Source organism: Monomorium pharaonis, chromosome 10 (assembly GCF_013373865.1).
Source record: "Monomorium pharaonis isolate MP-MQ-018 chromosome 10, ASM1337386v2, whole genome shotgun sequence".
Taxonomy (NCBI): Eukaryota; Metazoa; Arthropoda; class Insecta; order Hymenoptera; family Formicidae; genus Monomorium; species Monomorium pharaonis.
In genome coordinates, this window is record NC_050476.1 from 20249990 (window position 1) to 20271295 (window position 21306).

Here is a 21306-nt window from a genome sequence, read left to right on the forward strand (position 1 = left end):
CGATAAAACTTTTTTTTTAATCATTAAATATATTTCGCTTTGTGCATTTAGTTATACTTGCGACGATTTAAATCACTTTTAGTCATCTCGCGGCTGTGATTGATAAACCTATCAGTATTTCAGATTTTTGTCAATAATCCATTTACAATTCTTTATACGGAAAACATTTCCCTTTTTATATATTGGGCAAAATCTACAGGACGCCAAAAGCTATGTATCAAACCCGAGTGCATCGAATTCTGCGATTGGCAACAATACGGTGACGAAATATCGCGATACATTGAACGAACGGACAGTAATATTGACACAAACATTTTTGATCATTAAAACTCGAAACGTACTTTGTCGAAACGTAATAGAATATGAAAAACGGCAATTTTTGTTCGTGATACACAATGTGTATATCACAACGTGTTTTCATATCGTTTGATGGTCTGTGCTCGACGGTCAATATTGAATTTTAAAGTAAATTTCTAGCAATACTTAAATGCCCAAACGAATGTTCAGTTCAACTTGCGCAATTATAAATATATTCGTGAAATACGTCTGACTCTATACTTCTGATTAAATCCTTTTTTTTCTTCGTTTGCAGTGTATGCAAATAAATTACCTGAAGTTAATTAATTTTATCATTACAAACTTTTTAATTGCGTTAAGTAATAACATAGATAATTATATAACACTGTATAATCTTGAAATTATAAATATTGTAATTTCAGCTAATTTCAAGACACTTTTGCTTGAATAAAATTTTCATCAAGACATTTAATATGAATATTATACAAAAATAAACGATGAAAGTAACAGCTTCCAATTAAATTTACGAGGCAAAGACGAGGTTGAGACGACTGCAAAGAATTTGCCATTGGTAGAAGACGGATAATCTAGAGCGTGGTATAGAGCGTATCAAATAAATAACGGTTTGAATGATTATCAGGCCAGCAATATTGGATATTCCATAGCGAGATTATTTCGATCAAAAGATAATTTTTGCAATATCGAAATTGTTCTGAAACATTCATTTAAAATTCGTTTAAAACACGGAATATATATAGTATACATTAATATCGACAAAATCGAAACGGCTTTGAAACGCGCGATTAATATCCCGGAACACATGACGAGGTAACTCGATCAAATTTCAAGCTTGTCATTAAACACAAAAGATTCTAACAATGCCGCTATTTATTACATTGCATTGCTTCGGAAAATAAATTACGGCCAATCGTACCATTATATATTGTATTTTGCGTAACCACTCTTTAATCTTTACGATTTACAATCGCCAAATCAATTAAATTAACTCTTATCTCGATATTGCTCTTATCTTCTTATTTTATATATGTTAAAATGTGATTATATCGAATACAGCCGCTTTTTAATGAAACGTTAATTAACGTGAGGCATTAGGAATAGAATAGATGGGCATTTTGCGTTTCTAAAATCTACACGTGTACACAGATCGATTTCTGAACTGCGGGCAATTTTTTTTTTTCAATTTTTATTTGTTAAATTTTTCTTATGATTTTTCGTTTTGTACTGGTTGTGCGTCAAATAAATTTTAAACAAAAATGCACTTGCTGAAATCATACTGACAGAAAGGAGGTCATCTCATTGCTTTAAAAAGCACGTTGGTTTACCTTTCATAGGAATACTCCTGTGAAATTACACATTGTTAATGTTAGCTCACATGAAAGCCCAGAATCTCGTAATATCAATATTGATTGGCCGTTCTTCGTTTGGATATAATCTCAATTTTTCCGCGAAATTTAATTCAGCGCTTTATTAATCACGTGACCGGCATATAAAATAAATTCATGTCGCGCCATACAAGTTTTTCCCTGATTAATTCCGATGGCTCGTTAGCAGCGCCATTGAAGCCGAATGTTAATTTAGGAGAATTTCCACATTACTGCCGGAATAATGGCGCGATCCGTGCCCCTGACAAACGACGCTCGTACGACGATTTTAATTGCTCGTTACCTGCGGACGACGTCTGACGGACGATATCACGTTTCCCGCGTCGAGTGGTTGTGTACACCGTAGTCGGGTCGGTTAGTACGATAGTACAGCTCATAAGCGTGATCCTTAGTTCCGAAGGTTTGCACTGTGAGTGTGTGAGTGTGTGTGCACGCACACGTCGTACAACTACGTTAAGTAAGTGTGGGCAGAAAGCGAGAGCTTGTAAAAAGTAAGATTGTCGCATAGAGTGATTAACGTGTCGTTAAGTTATGATAAGAAGGACAAAGTTAGAAACCTTACACAACCCCAATCTCTGTGCATAACCACCCCTGAACCATTGGTGCGCGGTGACGATGCAAGTGTGTATGCATGTATGTGTGTGTGTGTGTGTGTGTGTGTGTGTGTGTGTGTGTGTGTGTGTGTGTGTGTGTGTGTGTGTGTGTGTGTGTGTGTGTGTGTGTGTGTGTGTGTGAACGAATGTTAACGTATTATTAATTTATTCCAATACAATTTTATCTCCGTGAGAGAGGGAAAAATCTCTTGACCGTTGCAGAGCATAATTTACAGTTAGCGCACGTTCTGGTCATACGTATCCAACTTAGACGTGAAAGTGTAACAGATGGAGATATTTGTTTTGCGACAAACATTTACTTGTTTTCAAAGGAAATGTTTTCCCGCGATAAAATCGTATTGGAAAAAAAACGTGCGTCAGCTCACTTGCGCCCCAGACGGATGTGGGGAAATAATACCGTTGGTAACACCGTTTTCATTTCGAGTCTCGTGAATCCATAATGCTCCTTTCTTTCTTCCCTACAATGTGAGGAACGGAGAGAAAGAATTCCTCGCTGCTTGGTTACGTTTCCGCGAGCGTCACGTAGCGTCGCAGGGGTCAATTAGCAAATGCTCTTGCTCGCTCAATTTTAATTGGAGAGAAATATATATATATATAAAATCACTACTGTACTGTTCCAATATGAGACGGTGACTTCAGCAATCAAAAAGATGCTCTAACTATGTTCATCAACTTCAATCTAAATCGTTACTCAACTTGCTGTCGAACAGCGCAACAAGAAAGGTCTCGCCGACAAAAAGACACTACGAGAACACACTACGCTCTCGAAGAATACAAGGGGGTGGGGGGGTGGGCAAAAAAGGGCAGAAAGAAAACGAAACCAGAGAAAAACGTGATTACACGTCGTAACCTAACGCAAGGTAAGCAACTGACGAAACATGCCCAAAAATTAATTACGGCATTCATGAAACGTATGTCGATGACTGGAATATATATATTGAATGAGTATATGCATGTCCTGGCGACGAACCAAGATGTGTGAATCGATAGCGATAACGGACAAATTTATAACAACCAAGGATGTAGTATAAACGAAACGTATGTACATACGACATACTTGGGACATACGCTCGACTATGACTTCGAAGTCAGGCATCGACGGGGTGGGGGCGGGGGGGGGAGGCGGCGGGGATCAACGAAAATCATAAACTGCTCGATCATTTGCGGCCGCAGCTATTGTATAATATATAATACTCGACTAACTCACGCGACTCCGTTCACCGCGAGTGACGGAGCCTCTCGACACGAGCATACACAACGAGAAAAAACGAGACCAAAGTAAATTTTGAAAAAAGCCAATCCGGTGCGAAAAGAAAACGGAGGTAACTCAAACTTAAGAAGAAACAAACGAGGCACGCATATATTAAATGATAAACTATATGACGAAAGAAGAAATAAGAAAACGACAATGGTTGGTCAAAATCAATAATATATAATCCAGGGAAGCATCTATTCGTAAAACATGCCCAAAAATATGTTTACGGCACACACAACAAATGTATGAAAGATAGATAGATAGATAGATAGATAGATAGACAGAAAGTTCTGCGTTTCTAATTTCCGGGCGCGAGAGAGTTCGTCGTGGTACAAAGTAGCTGGCAAATTACTGTAGTATACAATATCGCTCTATTGAATCGCAGCGCAGAAACAAACACGCGACTTAAAAACACCCATCGCTCGTTAACGTTTGCGGCTTAACTCGCTGTGTGTGGCGCGAATTAATGTTAATGCGTTTCTTGCTGGGCCGCGAATCCCCGACGAGAGAAGCGATTAATCGGCGGCTAATTGTTAATGGGTGTGTGTACGTGTGTAATAATTACTGGCTGGTGGCGTCTTTTGCATTGAGGCTCGTGTGCGTGGCGCAACGATGATGAGGAAAGTTCGCGGAAAATGGCGGGCTAACGTGGCGAATAACGAAACGTTTTGCTGCATCCCTTTCCGGCTGTCATTAAAGCTAAGGTCCTAACGAGTAAACTCTCCGGAATTAATCCCCCGAAATGTCGCTAACGTTACTAACGGCCACACGGTATGTGGAATTTGTGGTGCTTGCTGCGAGAATGCCTGAATTTACAAGATTGATTTAGATCTGACTCAATAAGAATAAGAATATTTATCACGAACATTGATAGCATTGAGCAGAGAAACTGCGTAAGACTTTGTGCTGTGTAAAATATTTTTTTTAATATTGCTTTTAGTTATTTAAAATGTAAAATTGTGGCGGAATTTTAATCTAAATATCATGCAAAACTTATTTATCGTATAAAGTCATATATGATATTTATCTTACGAAGTTATACAATGACGAATATCACGCGAAGAAATTGTCACACGACAAGAGCGAAACGAATAAGTAGAAAGTAATAGTTGGAGATTTATTTAAAAATGGCAATCTTGTGCAAATTATATCCTGCGAAGGATATAATTTGCATCATGCAACGCGTGCTTTCTTTAAAAGAAAAAAAAATTCAAATCAAATTACGGCTTTGCTCGCAACTTCGAATTAAGCGCTGGCATTGTGTTCCTTGCTAATATACTCGCGAAGAATCGAATTGGCGCGTGTTTAAGCGAGATAAGCCAGCGAAATATTTGCGTGACGCGGTGTGTATTTCACTGTATGGGACCCGTACGCTGAATTTACAATAAAATGTACTATCTTGCACCGACAGCGCGTGACCGTTGCATCTGGCACCTCTCGTACAGCGTGTACGTATGTAATTAGCCAATTCGTTCTCGCCGGAAGTCCATGTATCTCCGCGAGAGACCGCCGTTAAAAGCGGTACGTCAAGCGCAAACTACCCATTACTAACTTTTTTTTTTCCGACGGCTTTTGGTACGGCCGCTACAAAAAGACGCATTTGCACCAGTCAGCTATATTTTTCCGCCAATATACTACTATCACACCACTTCCAAAGTGACTTATTTGCGATATTTTTTGCAAAGTTACATATTTTGAAATTTCGGATAAAGTATAAAATATTTTCTTCATTTTTTATAAAGAGTAATAAATGTGATATATAAAATATGAAACATGCAAATCTTTCTACGTATAGTTGTATATCTTATAAAGCTAGCATAAAAATTGTGATACAGTTTCTATTAATTTGCATCCTTCTTTGAGTCACATAAGTTAAATACGCCGATTTTCTTGGCAGTTTTCAAGATGCACATATCATCGTTATTAAATTTGACGATCAAATTAATTTATAGGTATTAATTTCTAGCTTCAATTTTAAGTCCAACCATATTGCGATATATAAAACTGAGAAATAATTGATCGTAAAATATCAAACACAAAGATCCGCTTTGACTGAAAAATGTCGCCTTCTCTATTTCTTATGTTAAATACATTTTATTGCAATCGACGTCTTTTTGATAACGATTCATTAAAACTGCTCTTCCCGTTCACGCGAGTTAACAATAATCTTCACGCAACAATAGGCGACGAATAATTAATATTTAACATAATGATAGTAACACGATTCTACTTGTGTCGATTATTATGCAACAATAGAACTGGCGCTTTGTTCGGAGAATTGCACTTTAGTGATAAATGTGCACCGAGACGGATGCTCGACACGAGTCTTCCCCTGGGCTCTTATACCGTTTCTTATATTCCCGCGAATTACGAGACACGATCTACGGATGAAAAGCGGTCTTCGGTCGAGTTGTTATTCAATTTAGTATGAAAGAAGCGCTTTGCTGATATCGTGATAAAATAAAATTAAACCTCGCTGCTGAATTGATTAAAGCACTCGTAAACATGAAAATAAAAAGAGAAACGTCTACGTGTCGAGATGCAGCAAAATGTTTCAATAACATGATCCGCTCAGCGAAGTCCGCGCGATTATATTGTTCACAAGTGTGTTCACATGTAGCCGTAAAAGAGATGTAATAGAACGCCAACACTAATGAGGCGATATCTCGCGAACGTATCAGATATCGCGCACCGCGCCTACGAAATATCCTAATCTGTGTGTGAATGCGTCTCTCGCGTGTTTTCTTCATATAAATGCAAATGACGTATTTATTCTCATACGAGAGCTGTTCCGAGCTGAAGCGATGGTTCCCCACGCAGTGTTTTGCAAAAAACTAGAATTCACGAAGTAGAATTTAATACCTTTCTTACGGTAACAAAGTATTTTGCTGTTGAACTTCGTAATAATAACAATCAATGTAATTTTAATTTTAATTGCTTTTAGATATCGATTCATTTTTGCTGAAAAAAAAAACTTGACTTTATTGTCACTTTGCTCTCATCGAAGCTAGGTGTTGTTATTTCTTTATCTGTTAACTTCTCTCATATAACTTAGTTGAGGTACCTCGATACTTGAACTTTCTTTACTCCCGTTACTTAATCTCTTGCTAATCCGGGTCCCCAAGTTTCCGTCAAGAACCATCGCTCTAATGTCCACGTCCTGCGCCGAAGATCCTCCGATATTCTCCACTGATTCCTGATCGTGCAGACGTGTCCCCTGTATATTCCGACCGTGTCTTCCACGAGCCACAACCCTATATATGCGAACATAAGTGTGTCTGCGTATGCTTGCGAGCGAGCGAGCGAGCGAGCGAGTGGCGCGCGCCGCCTCTGCGAGTGGTGTGTGTGTGTATGTGTGTGTGTGTGTATGTGTGTATGGTGTTGAGATGCGTGTGATGTGGATTCGAACACAATATCAATTAACGTGCACAAGAACAATATACTGCCACGAGATTGCGTGCAGGGCGGGTTCGTGCAGAGAGCCGCACGGAGCATTGACAGTGTGACAGACCTGGCTTTAATAGACACAACTTTAGCCCCGACGGCCATGTTCTCTTTAATGTAGATCGGGCCATACACTACGTGGTCCCATACGGGCGGATTATTCGCACGGTCCACAACGTCAATCTGAACCTCCACCGTTCGCGACAAGGGTGGGTAGCCCCTGTCTTTGGCCATCGCTTCCAGCTTGTACGTCTCGCGCTACGGCCAGACCGCGTGTATAACAAACGGGAACAAAAAACAACGGCGTTAGTGTTAAGGCGCCAAGGCCCGTGGCAGAGAGGGAGAAGTACATGGTACATGTTGCTCCCCGTCGTTTTCTTTTTTTTTTTTTTTTCCGAGAGAGGAGGGAAGAAGCCTCTCTCATCCGTTGGGCGATCACTCGCCCTGCCTCGGTCATCAGCCAACGCCTGGAACGTTTGGCGCGAGCTCGCATTATGCACGCACCCTCGTGCACGAATTCGCACGTTCGATGAAACTATATGGCAAAAGTGCTCGCGCAACTGCGAGTTGCGTGGTGTTCTCGAACAGTACGAGCTCCGGGTGACGAGCGACGTGATGGACGATCGACGATCCGCAACCTGTATTCTGTCGCGTGAATATCGCAAAAGGCACAGCAGGTTCTCTCGCTTGCGTCCTTGCCTAAACTAATATATAGCACGCTATGTATATGTATATATATTAATATATGAGACGCCTGTAGGTCACCGCTCCGCCTTGTTTCCCGCATTTGCAACAATTATGGTTGTTATTTTGCGAGATATTCGCTGTGATCCGCGGCTGTCGCTGCATCCTCGGAATCTTTGAAGAAGCGTGGTTTATGCCGCTCTCGTATTTGCCGAGAAAACGAAAGCCTGTTGAACTTTCAAGTGGAGTAAGTTTAGAATTACGGAATGGATTTTAATATAGTGAGAGCGCTCTTCCAGACTGCTATCACTTGGTGCAATTTGTAATAATCCTACGATTCTTTGTTATAAACTTAGTTCGAGAACAAAGTTGAGGGGGAAAGGTATAATTACGTAGTACTTTAATATCAGTTTGAAGATAAAACTTTTCGTTGTTACAAATTGCATGCAAAAAAAGTTATAATATATAAATTCGTACCACGTTTTTTTTTTTTTTTTTTTTTTTTTAAGAAAAAATTATAAATTTTTCATTTTTTATAAAATGCTAGACAAACTATTTGGACATTCGAAAGTGATGTGATCAGAACAGTTAATTTTACGTTTTTTTTTTGTGACATTCAAACTTACTCCACTTAGGAAGCAAAAGGCTCCAGTCCCGAAAAAATTTCTGCCCGATCGAATCCTCGCTGTCTCCAAATATCGTCGATGAGCGATCACCGCGGCTCGCTACAGTACATATTGGGAAAAGATAGTGGTAGCAGTATAGTAATAGTAGTTGTTGTAGTAATAGGAAAAGGAGTGTCCGCCAATCAGCGATCTACCGCGCCGCGCTTAACCATAAGTGCTCCCGTAACCAAAAAGAGAACAAAAAATTGTGTGTTCTGTAAAGAAAATAAAAAGAGAGATATAGAAAGAAAGACGAGAAAATTAAATGTTGTAATAGGAGTCGAAACATAATAGAAGAGAAATAAAAAAAAGAGGAATCTGGAGTGTATCGGAAAGTAAAGTCCAAATGAAGGGAATCGATTAGACAGAAAGATAAATATGTAATTAAATGGAAAGAAAACAAAAAATGGGATGGACAAAATGAGAGAAAGAGAGAGAAAGAAAGAGAAAAAGAGAGAGAAAGAGAGAGAGTGATAAAGAGAAGGGATAGCACTGCATGGCACGGTACGGCATGTCACGTGTCTTGTCTCGGTCATGTCGTAGCATACAAACCTGGCTTTCACCGACGTCACTACAGTACCCACTGTGACATTTTCTTTGATGTGAATGGGGCCGTATACATTCGCATCCCACACAGGTGGTTTATTGTTTCTGTCTACGACGTCTAACTCAACGTCCACGTCTGCGGACAAGACTGGCATCCCTCTGTCGGAGGCCCGTACTCGCAGGCGATAGCTGTCACGCTAGTGGCAAAACATTGGGCCGTCAACTTATAGGACATTTTCTTTCGGGATTTTATAGTTGGCGGTTTTTTTTTTTTTTTTTTGTTTTCCGTTTCGTCACTCTTTTTACTTTTCTTTTCTTTCGTTTTTTTTTTTTTGTTTTCTATTTCGTCTTTTCCGTTGGAGTTTACGAAAGAGCTAAGGCGTCACTCAGCATCGAGCGCGTCCACATGTGAAAGTATCCTCGACGGTCTTTTTATTCGCGAAATTGAAACGGTAGAAGAAAAGAGAAAGACGTACAGACAGAAAAGACAGAAAAATAGAGAGATAAAGGACCGTGCAGTCTCATAGGTATCCCGGCGGACGTAGGATGACTCCGTTGCGTGTTACCTCGGTGATAGATTCACTGTTCTCCTAACGTACAAATCCATTAATTTTCCTAATAATTTCTGTCCAATTTAATAGAAGTGCATCATTTACGAGAGCAAAGTTTACTGCAATGAACTCAAACGTGCTGTGAGGTGAGTCTTTCGTGAACAGTTTCGTGAATAATTGTAACATACAGAGAGTGATACGATGACGGCGACGATGATGATGATAAAAATTATGATGATGATGATGGTGATGTTGATTGTGATTGTGATGATAATAATGGTGAAGATACTACATCGCCGACTTCTGTTGATTAACAAAGTAATGATATGAACATCGATATTAACATGTGCATTTGATAATCAATCTTAATTAGACATGTAGATTACAAAAATCATGGATGTAAAATGTACAAATGTAGACGATGTAGTTAGGTGGTATACCTACCTGTCGAATGTCTACGCTTGCATATTTGAGCTCATTGCTGTATTGATTATATTAGTTGATTAATGCAAACAAATACTTTTGTCAGTGCAATTTGCTTTAATTTAATTTTATGACAACAAAAGAAATTCAGTAATTGTGCAACGTCATGTAGCAACGTTATGTAGCAAATATTAAATTATAGGAAATTTTAATGAAAAAAAAAATATATATATATATAAATTACTCTTTGAATAGTACATTAATTGCATTAGAAAAGTGCTGTGCTTATTCTCGTCTATCCGAGATAACACGAAAGCGAGATGTACTAGATACTCTAGAATTGCCTCTTTCATCCACAGATTCTTTGATACATTTCTAATTAATATTTCTTTATGCTTGTATTAAATTTAATAATATTATAAATTTTAATAGTAATATTTTACAACATTATAAATTTTCAGTGTATCTTATTAGTCTAAGACTATGTTTGTTAAAACATAAATTTGCTTGAAAAATCGGAAGACTCAAATTTTCCGCATTTTTTGCACGTCTAATTTACGAGTGTCACTTTGACTTCTAAATATTCTAAATTCTTATTAAAATATCTCGAAGTATCAAAGAATTTGTATCTAAAAAGTAACAGGTTCTAAACTATCTAGTATAATAGAGTATAACAGCGGGTAAATAGTTATAAAAGATAAATATTCGACATTACAATTTTAAATTATATTAAAAACTTGAAAAGGCACATGAGAAATAGAAACTAATATAATAAATATTTAAAAAACTTATTAGAATTAGATTGAATTGAATAACAATTGAATGGATAAAGTGTTAATTTTTAAAACTTAATTTTTAATACTTTAATATAAAATCTTCTAAATTTTTTTTCTATTTACCCGCTGATCTTAGGATAAATATCGACATCTTGATTTATATTAATAAATGTGCCGCATTACGTCCGTCGTTCGGAAACCGATTCTACAATCGATCTCCTTTGTTCCCAAAGTAAACGTTTGTTTGCGAACATCTATAATCGGGATCTTGTTATCTCATAAGATTTCTAGTAACGAAAACTACCGGCTCTCTTCCTGGAACATTAAAAGTAATTATTGCAGCTGTTCCAGTAAAACTAGATCCCTGTAAAACATTTGATATCCAACGGACGGTTTAATTAATTGTACACATATGAAACATGTATATTTTGATAATGATTTCATTAAGTATATAATATTTTTTAAAAGTGCTTCTTTGTAAAATATAATTACAAACAGAAAGACAATGTTACGTAATTTTAATAAAACAAATCGTATTTAGTGCACAACTAAATTAAAAATACTGTTGATATTATAAAATATTATAACATTAACTTGGAATTTTTAATTATTTTATGTAAATTTATTTTAATTAAATGTCAAATTTTTTATTAAAACTTAATTATATCAAGGTGTTAGAGTTTCCATTCTTCAAATTAAATAATTTTTGTAATTTTTCAAATTTTAATTTAAGAAAATACAATTTTTTTTAATTTGATATATATGAAAAAGATTTAATGTAGAGAAAAAGTTAGTTTTTATATTAAATTCGTGAATTGTCCGTTGGATATTCAACACCGCGAACAATTTGATCAGGTCACTGATGGCGCAATATCGGCACAGTAAAGGCATCCTTCACCTACGGATACATACGAGACTAGGATGAGAGAGCGAAAATAGACAGCGCGACAGCACGTGTGTATGTACATATAAAATACATCGCGCGTGATATAAAATTTCGAACAAAAATGCTCGAGAGAAGAGACGATTAGATATAGAAATATTTTGTAGAAATTGAGCAGCAAGAAGAGAAAGAGAATAGAGCAGAATAGATTGATAGAAAAAGAATGAGAGAGAGAGAGAGAGAGCTAGAGAGAAAAAGAGAGTGACGTCTCCGAGTGACAACGATAACAACAACAGAGGCGTAAAATCATCGAAACGATATAATATTGAATAATCGAACGGAAAGGCGCTCTATAGTTATTAGCAACGAATATTATACTTTTCTTTTGCGCTGGTATAACAGTGGTCACATCGTGATGTGTCTCGATGCAAGGTGTGAAACACAAGAATATAGATCCTACTTACTGGAAAACAGCCCTTTTTTTTTGTCATCATCAAATCCGAAGAAAGTAAATGGTGCAATGAACACAAACATAAACAATAAGAAGTTCAAATTAGTTTCTTTACGAAATCAACCAATGCAGGCATTTACATGCAAGCGAGAATGCGAAAAAGAGGCATCGGGAGACGGGGAGAGGGAAAAGAAAGGGGAGACACAGAGACTGGTGACAAAAGGTGACTCGGAGGAAGACTTAGGGGGGTAGGTTTGAGAAAAAAAACTATGACGACCCCTCGTCTGATTCGTTCTCGTTTTTAACGACACTCAAAAACCGATGGACGTTATTTCTGATCGTCGTGATAGTTAATCCGCACGGCTTTTCGGCTTTCCTTTCATTCCGTGATTACTTCCGGTTCACTTTCATTCTTCCCGTCACGACAGTGGTATGCCGCCCCAATCACAGAAGAAAAAATGTCACACCACGGACAATTCTCTTATGATCTATACATATGTATATACACATATTTATACATTGGTAAACGCTCTCAATCAAAAATACTTTTCGTGTTCTTTTCCTTTTCTTTGTCAGTCACGTCGTGGTACACCGGGAGAGTGGGATGAAAATTCGGGAAACGTCAGAGAGAAATTAGAGAAAGAGAAAGAAAAGAAGTAGGAACGAAAAGTAAGATGTGAAACTTCGTAAACTGAAAGAAATAGTAACAAACGAAGGAAACGCAAGCCTCACCTAACATATCAGTCAATTAAAATAATGGATAGATAAGATAAATAGATAAAGAAACTTATCAGAAAAATTATCAACATAAGTAAATTAGTAGATGTCAAGCAACTACTTGAGTAAAAGTAATTATCGACATAACAACAAAATGCAACATACTAAAAAAAAAATACCTGTTTTATATAGATATAAAATGGAAAAAAAAAGAAAGATAAGAAATTAGAGATAACTGTAGGAAAAAAATAGAGATAAAGATAATGAGAGAAAGAGAGGGCGAGAGGATGGATGTAGGAGCGAGAGCGAGATCCGTTCCTGTAAAGGAATCAAAAACACATTCATATAAAATATGCAAGCATTGTCAAAAATTGTTTATGTCTGATGCACCACAAAATGCGTAGAGGTTGAAGTACACCGTACGTGGGGCTCAAAAAATGTTGTTCCCACCTGCTCCTGGAAGTTCAAAAAACATCACTTCCCTTTTGAAAAACATTCACAATTAATAATGTTAGTTGGATTAATTAAAGATCATTAGTTTCCTCCGAACGTTTCCATCTCTTTTGTCATATCTCTTATTATCATCGTTTTGCATCTTTCCTTTCCATTTTTTTCCCGTTTCTCCACAACGCGTAACACGTACAAAAATCACAAACAATCTTTCTTGGCTACTTTTGGGAAAATTATGAAAAGTGCACACGTTCGCGTCCGATCGGCCGTGCACACGCACGTACGGGGCCGATCCGCACGCGTATTTTTTTTTTTTTTTTTTTTTTTCCTGCAAAATTACACGGGTCGGCATTTTGCAACTCGCCAAATTGATCGAAAATCATGATTGGCGTCGCGGCAGAAAACCGGAAAACGCGGTAAAACGAACGGCGAACAAAGGAAATTAAGTGAAGAGAAAAAGAAGGTTCGAAAACGAAAAGAAGTATACGCGCGCGATTTCTTTTTCTTTTTTTCTTTTCGACCGCTCATAACGTAACTCGACGACCGATTTTCGACGAAAAGTGAATGAAAAAATTGGACAAGAGGCTTCGTTTGGAATCATTTAAAAAGGTACTCGCGCCGCGAGTATGTTCTCAATAGAGAGAATGAGAGAGACAGAGAGAGAGTGTTTTGTTGCAAAAATAGCCCGAACGGTCGATCGATTCAGGTACATGAAGCGTTTGAGGAAATCAGGCATAGCTAAGTATTTACCATAGTGAACACATTGTGCATATCAATGGGAATTAAAAAGTTCTATACATGTGCCGTAAAAAGGAAACTCATTTCGTTGCATATTAGTGATGAGAGAAATAATTGCCGACCAAAACGTATATTAGTATACAAGTTTATCCGCTCAGCAACAAAACGGATTCGTGTTAAATATAACGTAAGTCAACGCAAACGTACAATATATCGGCAGAAGGTGTACACTCAAGTTTTATATATTTATACGAGATTATATATATAGATATATGTACGTATATATATAAATAGATATAGTATACTACGTATATAGCCTACACATTCCTGGGACACGCGACACTTGTTCGGGACGAGTAGAATCCGTAGGATCTCATTCTTGAAGAGACATCACGAAACAATATTAACTTAATAATTATAATTACATATACAATGCAACAATGATTATTGCGCGCTGTGTTAGCATCGCTTATATTGCTGAGACTTTCGCTTTTTTTTTTTTTTCCTTTCTACCCGAAGGTATATCGAGTGTATCTGAGAGCAAAAGAAGCTGGCAAGCCGCAAAGAAAAACTGCAAGCCTCGCCCACGAAAAAGTGGGTGTGTTCCAGGAAAACGATGCTGTCCATACTGCTAAAGAGAGACGATATGTAGATCAGCGATTTAATGTAATGGATACTCACGTCTAGGGGCTTCTTTAACACGATCCAACCAGACTCTGGTTGGATCTCAAAGTACTCCAGATTCTGCTCGTTGTTGGGCGAACTGAGCGAGTACACGATCGCGCCGTTGTTATCAGCATCCTCGTCGGATGCCGACACTCTTAATATGTTTGTCCCAATGCTCGCGTCCTGCTTCACGTTTTCCACATACCTCTGCGAAAGAACGGAAGCATTAGTTCAATATTTTTAGACATCGTGAGATGTTTAATTAACGTTTGCTTTGCTACAAAAACGTAATCATATTACGTGAAATCGAAAATTGTAAGATATTTAGTCTCGGGATTGCAATCAGTTAAATAGTCACTCTATTCTCGCGCAACGTTATTAATTTAATTAGTTTCCGGTCTCATTTTGACGATAGTTTATTAGCTATAAAAAAATATAGTAAGGTAGTATCAACTCAAATCTTCTTCAAATATACATATAAAACAACAGGTTTACGATAGAAAAATGGGCCGAGACCATAATTTACCGAGATCCACTTTTAGATAAAGCTTCGTGTTGCGGACTTTACAAATTATGGACTTGTTCTCGGCTCGCTGTACAAACTCTCGTCGGTACGCGTATTAAATCGATGGAGGGCAGAATTTATGCGCCACGATCGAGTAAACGGTAAAAGCCCAGTTCAAAACGTCGCGAGTATTCTCGAGGTAAGTGCGCCCGAAGCATATGACGCACTAATGGCGGCTTCGTCACGGTCTTCGGTCTTACTTCCGGACATCTGTTCTCGCATTTCTAACCCGTATGGTTTCCTAAATGCTTGCCTTGCGGGCTGAGTGTACCCACCTGTCGATCAAACAACGGCGGGTTGTCGTTCACGTCGGTTATTTCGACGGTAAATGAGCAAACACCTTCCAACGAGGGCTCGCCCTGATCCGTCGCCTTAACGGTGACGGATACAAACTTTCCGTCGTCGCCTTCGCGATCGAACACCTGGAAATACAGCCATGTCCGTTACTAGATGCAAACACATTAAAGCTTAACATCTACAATATTTATTTGCAATATAAATTCTAAAAATTATTTATACGTGATAAACAGTACGATTAAATTAACAACTGATTCAATTTTACTACATTTTTGAAGGAACATAAAATTTCAGCACAAAAGAAAATAATTTGTTAAAATAACTTAACTGATTTAGTAGATTTATAATTCATATTTATTATAACACAGTAAATTTATTAATGTAATAATTTGCGAAAATCAATATATTGATTAAAATTTTTAACATATTAGTTAACACGATGTTATATTTTTGCTGCTGTAATGAAGAAATCTTATTACAATAATAATTTGCACTGTAGCAAGGAATTAATTGCTTTGAAAATTTATTTATTTTTTTTTGGACATTATTTCTTTGTTAAACTATCAAATCTTTGTAGTTGTAGATATTAAATTCGCACAAACTATAAGTTTGTTAAATCACTCAATTTATTTTTTCCGTGAGAACTCTTTTTGTTTAAATTTAATATAATTACAAGATATGTAGTATTCTTATACTGCTTGTGATTTAACATGAAATATACATAAAAGTAATAATAGAAGAGCAATAGAAACTTGTAAAAACGTAGCAGATACGTTATTATGATAATTTTTTGTTAGGAATCTTTATGGTCCCGCGACACGAATAGTAATTACAATGTTAAGTGCCTTACATGCTTATCGTTCGGTCTACAATACAATAGATGCAAGTGTAGAATATTAAATGCACTCTCTAACGCGAATTACATTCGTACTATCTTTTATAGCTGATACATTCCGATACAGCCAACGTACGTGATATTGACTTGTGACTTTATCAAACATTTGCTTGTTACTTCAAATCAAGTATTAAAAAACGTTTAAAAATAAACTTGTAGGCTTCACGTATTATTTTAAAGTAAAAACGTAACCAAATGAAGATATAAAACTATGTATCAAGATATAAAAGTATATAATAAATATTTTTAATAAAACATAGCGGTGAACAAGACGATCGTTAATTGAAGTACCTTATTGGTCAAGACCTGGCCGGTTTCTTCGTCAACGGTAAACTTTGTGCCCTTCTGATTAGGCTGTTGCACAATCGAATACTTGACTTGCCCGTTGACACCCTTATCCTCGTCGGTCGCCTGTACCTTAATGACCGTGCTGCCATTCGGCGCACCTTCCTCCACTTTCGGATAATACATCCCGCAATCCTTGAAGACCGGTTTATTGTCATTCACATCCGTTATGAAAACTACGACGACCGCTGTGCTGGTGTGAATGGTCTTGTCGCCATTCGGGCAACAGGCGCCGTCGTCCAGGGCGGTTACGTTCAGCTCGTATTTGTCCCGATCTAACGAGATTTCCTTCCCGTGAAGACGAATCACGCCCGTAATCTCCTCGATCACGAACTGTCCCGACGTGGTGTTGCCGCCGACGAAGCGGAACCGCACGTTGTCGCCGTCCTTGTCCGATGCCACCACGGTGGTTACCAGGGTGTTCGGCCCGGCGTTCTCGTCGACGTTGGGCGTGTAAACCTGCTGGGAGAACTTCGGCTCCTCGTCGTTTTTATTCTTCGTGTATATCCGCACCGTCGCCGTGCCGGTTTTCGACGGCTCGCCTGAAAAGCGGAGCTCGCTTTATTATTTATCACACATCCCGACCCGGCGCAACGCCGGAGGCGCCTCCCGCTAAATTAACAACGGCGCAAGCGTTTGCGGAAAGCGTAACCGTAAGAGATACATGACTTTTTGATCCGATTAGAACACACGATACGAATCGCGAACGTGTAACAATGATACATACTGATTTAAAAGTTATGAATCGGACTACGCAGTAATTTAAATTATTTAACTCGGGATGCGATAGGAATATTACGGAATATTTACTACAACGTCAAGTTTCCCAATGCGAAATGCACTCGCGTTGCATGAACGCGCAATAAATAAAAAGCGTACGTGTTATTCGTGCCAATTCGGCCGCTTTATTTCCAATTAAGCCGCGACTTGTTTGAAAACCACCCCGCATTCGCGCCGTATGTATGCAAATAACGCAAATATTCGCGTCTACGGATGCCGAGCCTCGTCCCGTGTGCGGCGCGAGACGGAGATTTTGAGCTCGTTTGAAAACCAAATCCGTGAGATTTAGCCGCCCGGGCTGAATTCTCGGCTTGCTGACGCTAAAGGCCTCCCGACTTCTACTCTCTCTCTCTCTCTCTCTCTACGTGACCAAATCACTGGGTTAACACGAGCGTCGACTTTACGGTATTTGAAGTTCTTAAAGCGAGGCAAATATCAAAGAGCTTTTGAAGGAGCGATCATCCGCGGTATGCGATGAAACAGCGCGAATTAAAACGAGTTACAACAAGTTAAGGATCTAATAAGGATTAATGAACGAAAGTATCGGGGTGATCTGAACCACCCAAAATATTTTCTTCAACAATTTAAGTCATATTAGACACTGAAAGGAAGAATTTAATAATAATAATCAAGCTTTGGTAAAATAATTTTAATTAAATGTTTGATTACTGCAAAATATTTAGTAATTAATAGTAACTAAACATAATAATGTCAGTAACGAATCGGTTATTAAACGGTTACCAAATGGTTATTAAATATTACTAAATATTTGATTATATTAACAGAACATTTGATTGAAACGATTTCGCCAAAGCTTCTTAATAACCATCAATTTGGTTATTATTAAACTCTTTTTTTCAATATGCTGTAAGGTAAGCCTCGTGTAATTTATTCTTTCTTTTAAGTGGCCTTACCTTTATCCTTAGCAGTAACGATGAACTCGTAGTAGGCATTATTGTTGTCCGCATCGAGCTGCTTATTATTGACGATAATACCATTGGAGTCCACGCTGAAGTGATCATCGGAAACTAAATACTCTATTTCCGCGTTCGCTCCCGAGTCGGCGTCAGTCGCTTTGACTTTCAGTATATTCGTGCCCAACGGGATATCCTCGTCGACATTGTGAGCTTGGTAATCCGGCAGTTCAAACTTAGGGGCATTATCGTTCACGTCCGACACCCGAATTGTCAGCTAAAAATTGAATGAACTCGTAAGATGACCGAAACATATCGATTCGACGTTGGTTTCGCTATTTGTTTTCAAATTAACATTCAAGCTAACATTCAACAAGTAAAGAGAGGATCGCGCTCGTATGCAGATTTTGGTGGGTGGATGCTACATTTTCCGGCGGCGGGAAAATATTATTCTTCGCGGTGGAACGACAACAAAAGTTTCGGGAAACATAAAATCCAGTTACCTCGACCGACGTGGAGAAACCACCAGAGTCCTCCGTGGCTGTCACTATCAGAGAGTAAATGTGAGGCTGCCGAAGATCCTCGAAATCCAGTTCTTTCGCAAGTTTCACAATTCCGGAAGTCGGCCCGATGTTGAATGTACCCGCGGCTCCTTGACCTTGCGCCTTCAGCGTGTAGCGTATCTCCCGGTCGGCGAACGACTTAGCTTTCACCGATATTATGCTGAAAAAGTTTGAACACGTGACACTTGCACGAACATTCCCATCCGGGCTGACAGTTCGGAAATAAAGTAAAAGCTACGATGTAGGAATAAATTTCGAGAAATCTTGATCATTTGTCACGCGAACGGGCAACTCGGTCGAATTTAGATCGAACTTCGAAAGTCAACTAACCCCCGAAGATAAACAGTTCCGACAGTAAAGTGGACTAAAGTCAAACAGTTGCGATATTCAAATGCAAGCAATCTTGTACAAATAATGTCTGGCGAAAGCAAATAAAAGAACGTTGGTGAGCCGGACATTGCAAAACAATCATGTGAAAATAGCAAAAAAATAATAAAATTTGTGTGTCCAACGATCAATTTTTTTAAAAGGGATTAGATATTTTACTTTGTTTTTTGTTGTTTCCTGTAACATTTTATATTTTTACAGAAAGAGCTGTTACAAGAGACAGTTCTTTCGAAAAGCGACAGTAATCATTTAGAGCGACATGATCACGGAAATTTTTTTTTATTAACAATGTTTTAGGTGTCAATACTTTTTGATTTATCCAAAAGTTGCCAAAATCATTTATAGTCGTACAGAAACGTTTTGAGAAAAGTTCAGGCCGCTTTAGCGAATACAAACTGAAAGCGTTAATATGCTTGCGAACTAACTCGGAGTCTTTCTTCTGGTTTTCCGGTATCTCGGCCTCGTACGCCGTCATATAGAACTGCGGTGCGCGTTTTCCACCGACGATCGATAGTCTCTCCTCAGGAGTCGACTGGAAACGCCTCTCGTCGATACGGCCGTTCTGATCCTCGGCTTTCACGTAAAGGACGTACTCCATATCCAGCTGGAAGAGGTCGGTGCCTCGAGTACGTACTACTCCTGATCTCTCGTCGACCTCAAAGCGACCGCCAGCTGCGTGCATAGTGATTAATTAATTAATTAATTAATTAATTGATTGATTAAAGGAGTCTTAGTTGGGATACATTAGCTCCGTTAGTTCCTCCAATGGAAATTTCTCAACTAATATTAATCACGTAGCTGTATTACAGTTTCTAGTTTTTATTTGTGTTATTTAAGATTAGAATTAAAATCAAAGTAAATTTCGATTAAGAAGTAATAACTAATCTATCCGTAAATCTAAAAAAGTTTCAAGAGTTGCGAACCAGGAATAAAGAATAAATTTTGGTTTTAAATTTCATCATATGTATTTTAGTTATTATATATGTTATTTATCAATTTAATGGACTGGGCGTTAATATCACAAAATGAATTTATATTTTATATTACGTCGTATTAATATCACAAAATGAATTTATATTTTGTATTATGTCGTGAAATAAAAATTGTTTATAATATCAAAGCACAATTGTGGGAAAGCATTCAGCGTAATGGCATCATTACTATATAATTCTGTAAAGTGCAGAATATGATACTAGGTCGCCAGTGTAATCATCGGGACATTTTCAATGAGAACAATGCGCGTTTTACACCAACGCAATGCATATATATATATATAGATTAATAATTAAGCCACCTGTGATTGTTCTACATATTTCTATGTAGCATTTGTTAAATTTTACATTTCTCTTACAATTAATGAAATATTCAACTGTTCAGTTAACAGAATATTTTCCCATATAATGAAAAATTCAATACTAAATTCTCGATTATTGTTTTACTTAAACCAACGACAATAATTTTTTTTATTGATAGTAATATAACATTTTGTTAAGAGCGAGTTCCATATATTTTTTCCTGCCAACATAAAAATTAATTTCTTCTTGAAATAATCAAACATATGCACGATGTGTTATCTTTATAAGAAGTATAGATAAAAGGGCACTACTTTGTTAATTATTTTTACAATATGTAATTGAATATTTTTGCAAAGATTGATTAGACTTAATTATTATAATAATGGAGCTTTAAAAAAATTATGTTAAGTATAAGAATAATATGTATATTATAAAAATAATACACTTGTCATAAAAATGGATAAAACATACGGGTGCGGATATGAAAACAGGAGGGCTGAACGTTTTGTACAAAAACGTTTATAATTTTATATCTTTATATTATACACTAGTCTTTCATGAAAGTATCAATTACTCGTTAAAGCAGAGATTTATTGAATTTTGTATTAATATACGATATCACAAAGATATCGAAAGATTTTCCCTTTGTCCAGCTTTTTATATGTAACATATATAGTATTTGTTTTATTCACAAAAACAATT

General features: G+C 37.5%; 1 protein-coding gene across 7 annotated transcripts in view; it reads right to left on the minus strand.

Annotated features, from left to right (window-relative positions):
• Nucleotides 1-21306, minus strand: part of LOC105839332 (neural-cadherin) — a 204628-nt gene that overhangs the window by 140357 nt on the left and 42965 nt on the right. For 4 of the 7 annotated variants that reach the window (XM_028193761.2, XM_012685576.3, XM_012685573.3 and 1 more), the window contains exons 5-11: nt 19735-19981; nt 18863-19082; nt 18360-18636; nt 16612-17207; nt 15404-15550; nt 14579-14770; nt 7081-7271 (exon numbers count right to left, since the gene is read on the minus strand). In XM_028193761.2, the coding sequence (XP_028049562.1) occupies nt 7081-7271; nt 14579-14770; nt 15404-15550; nt 16612-17207; nt 18360-18636; nt 18863-19082; nt 19735-19981 (1870 nt within the window). Of the gene's footprint in view, nt 1-7080; nt 7272-8914; nt 9106-12005; nt 12018-13099; nt 13166-14578; nt 14771-15403; nt 15551-16611; nt 17208-18359; nt 18637-18862; nt 19083-19734; nt 19982-21306 lie in introns of those variants that run through there. The other 3 variants (XM_028193763.2, XM_012685574.3, XM_012685580.3) reach the window with 3 other exon arrangements.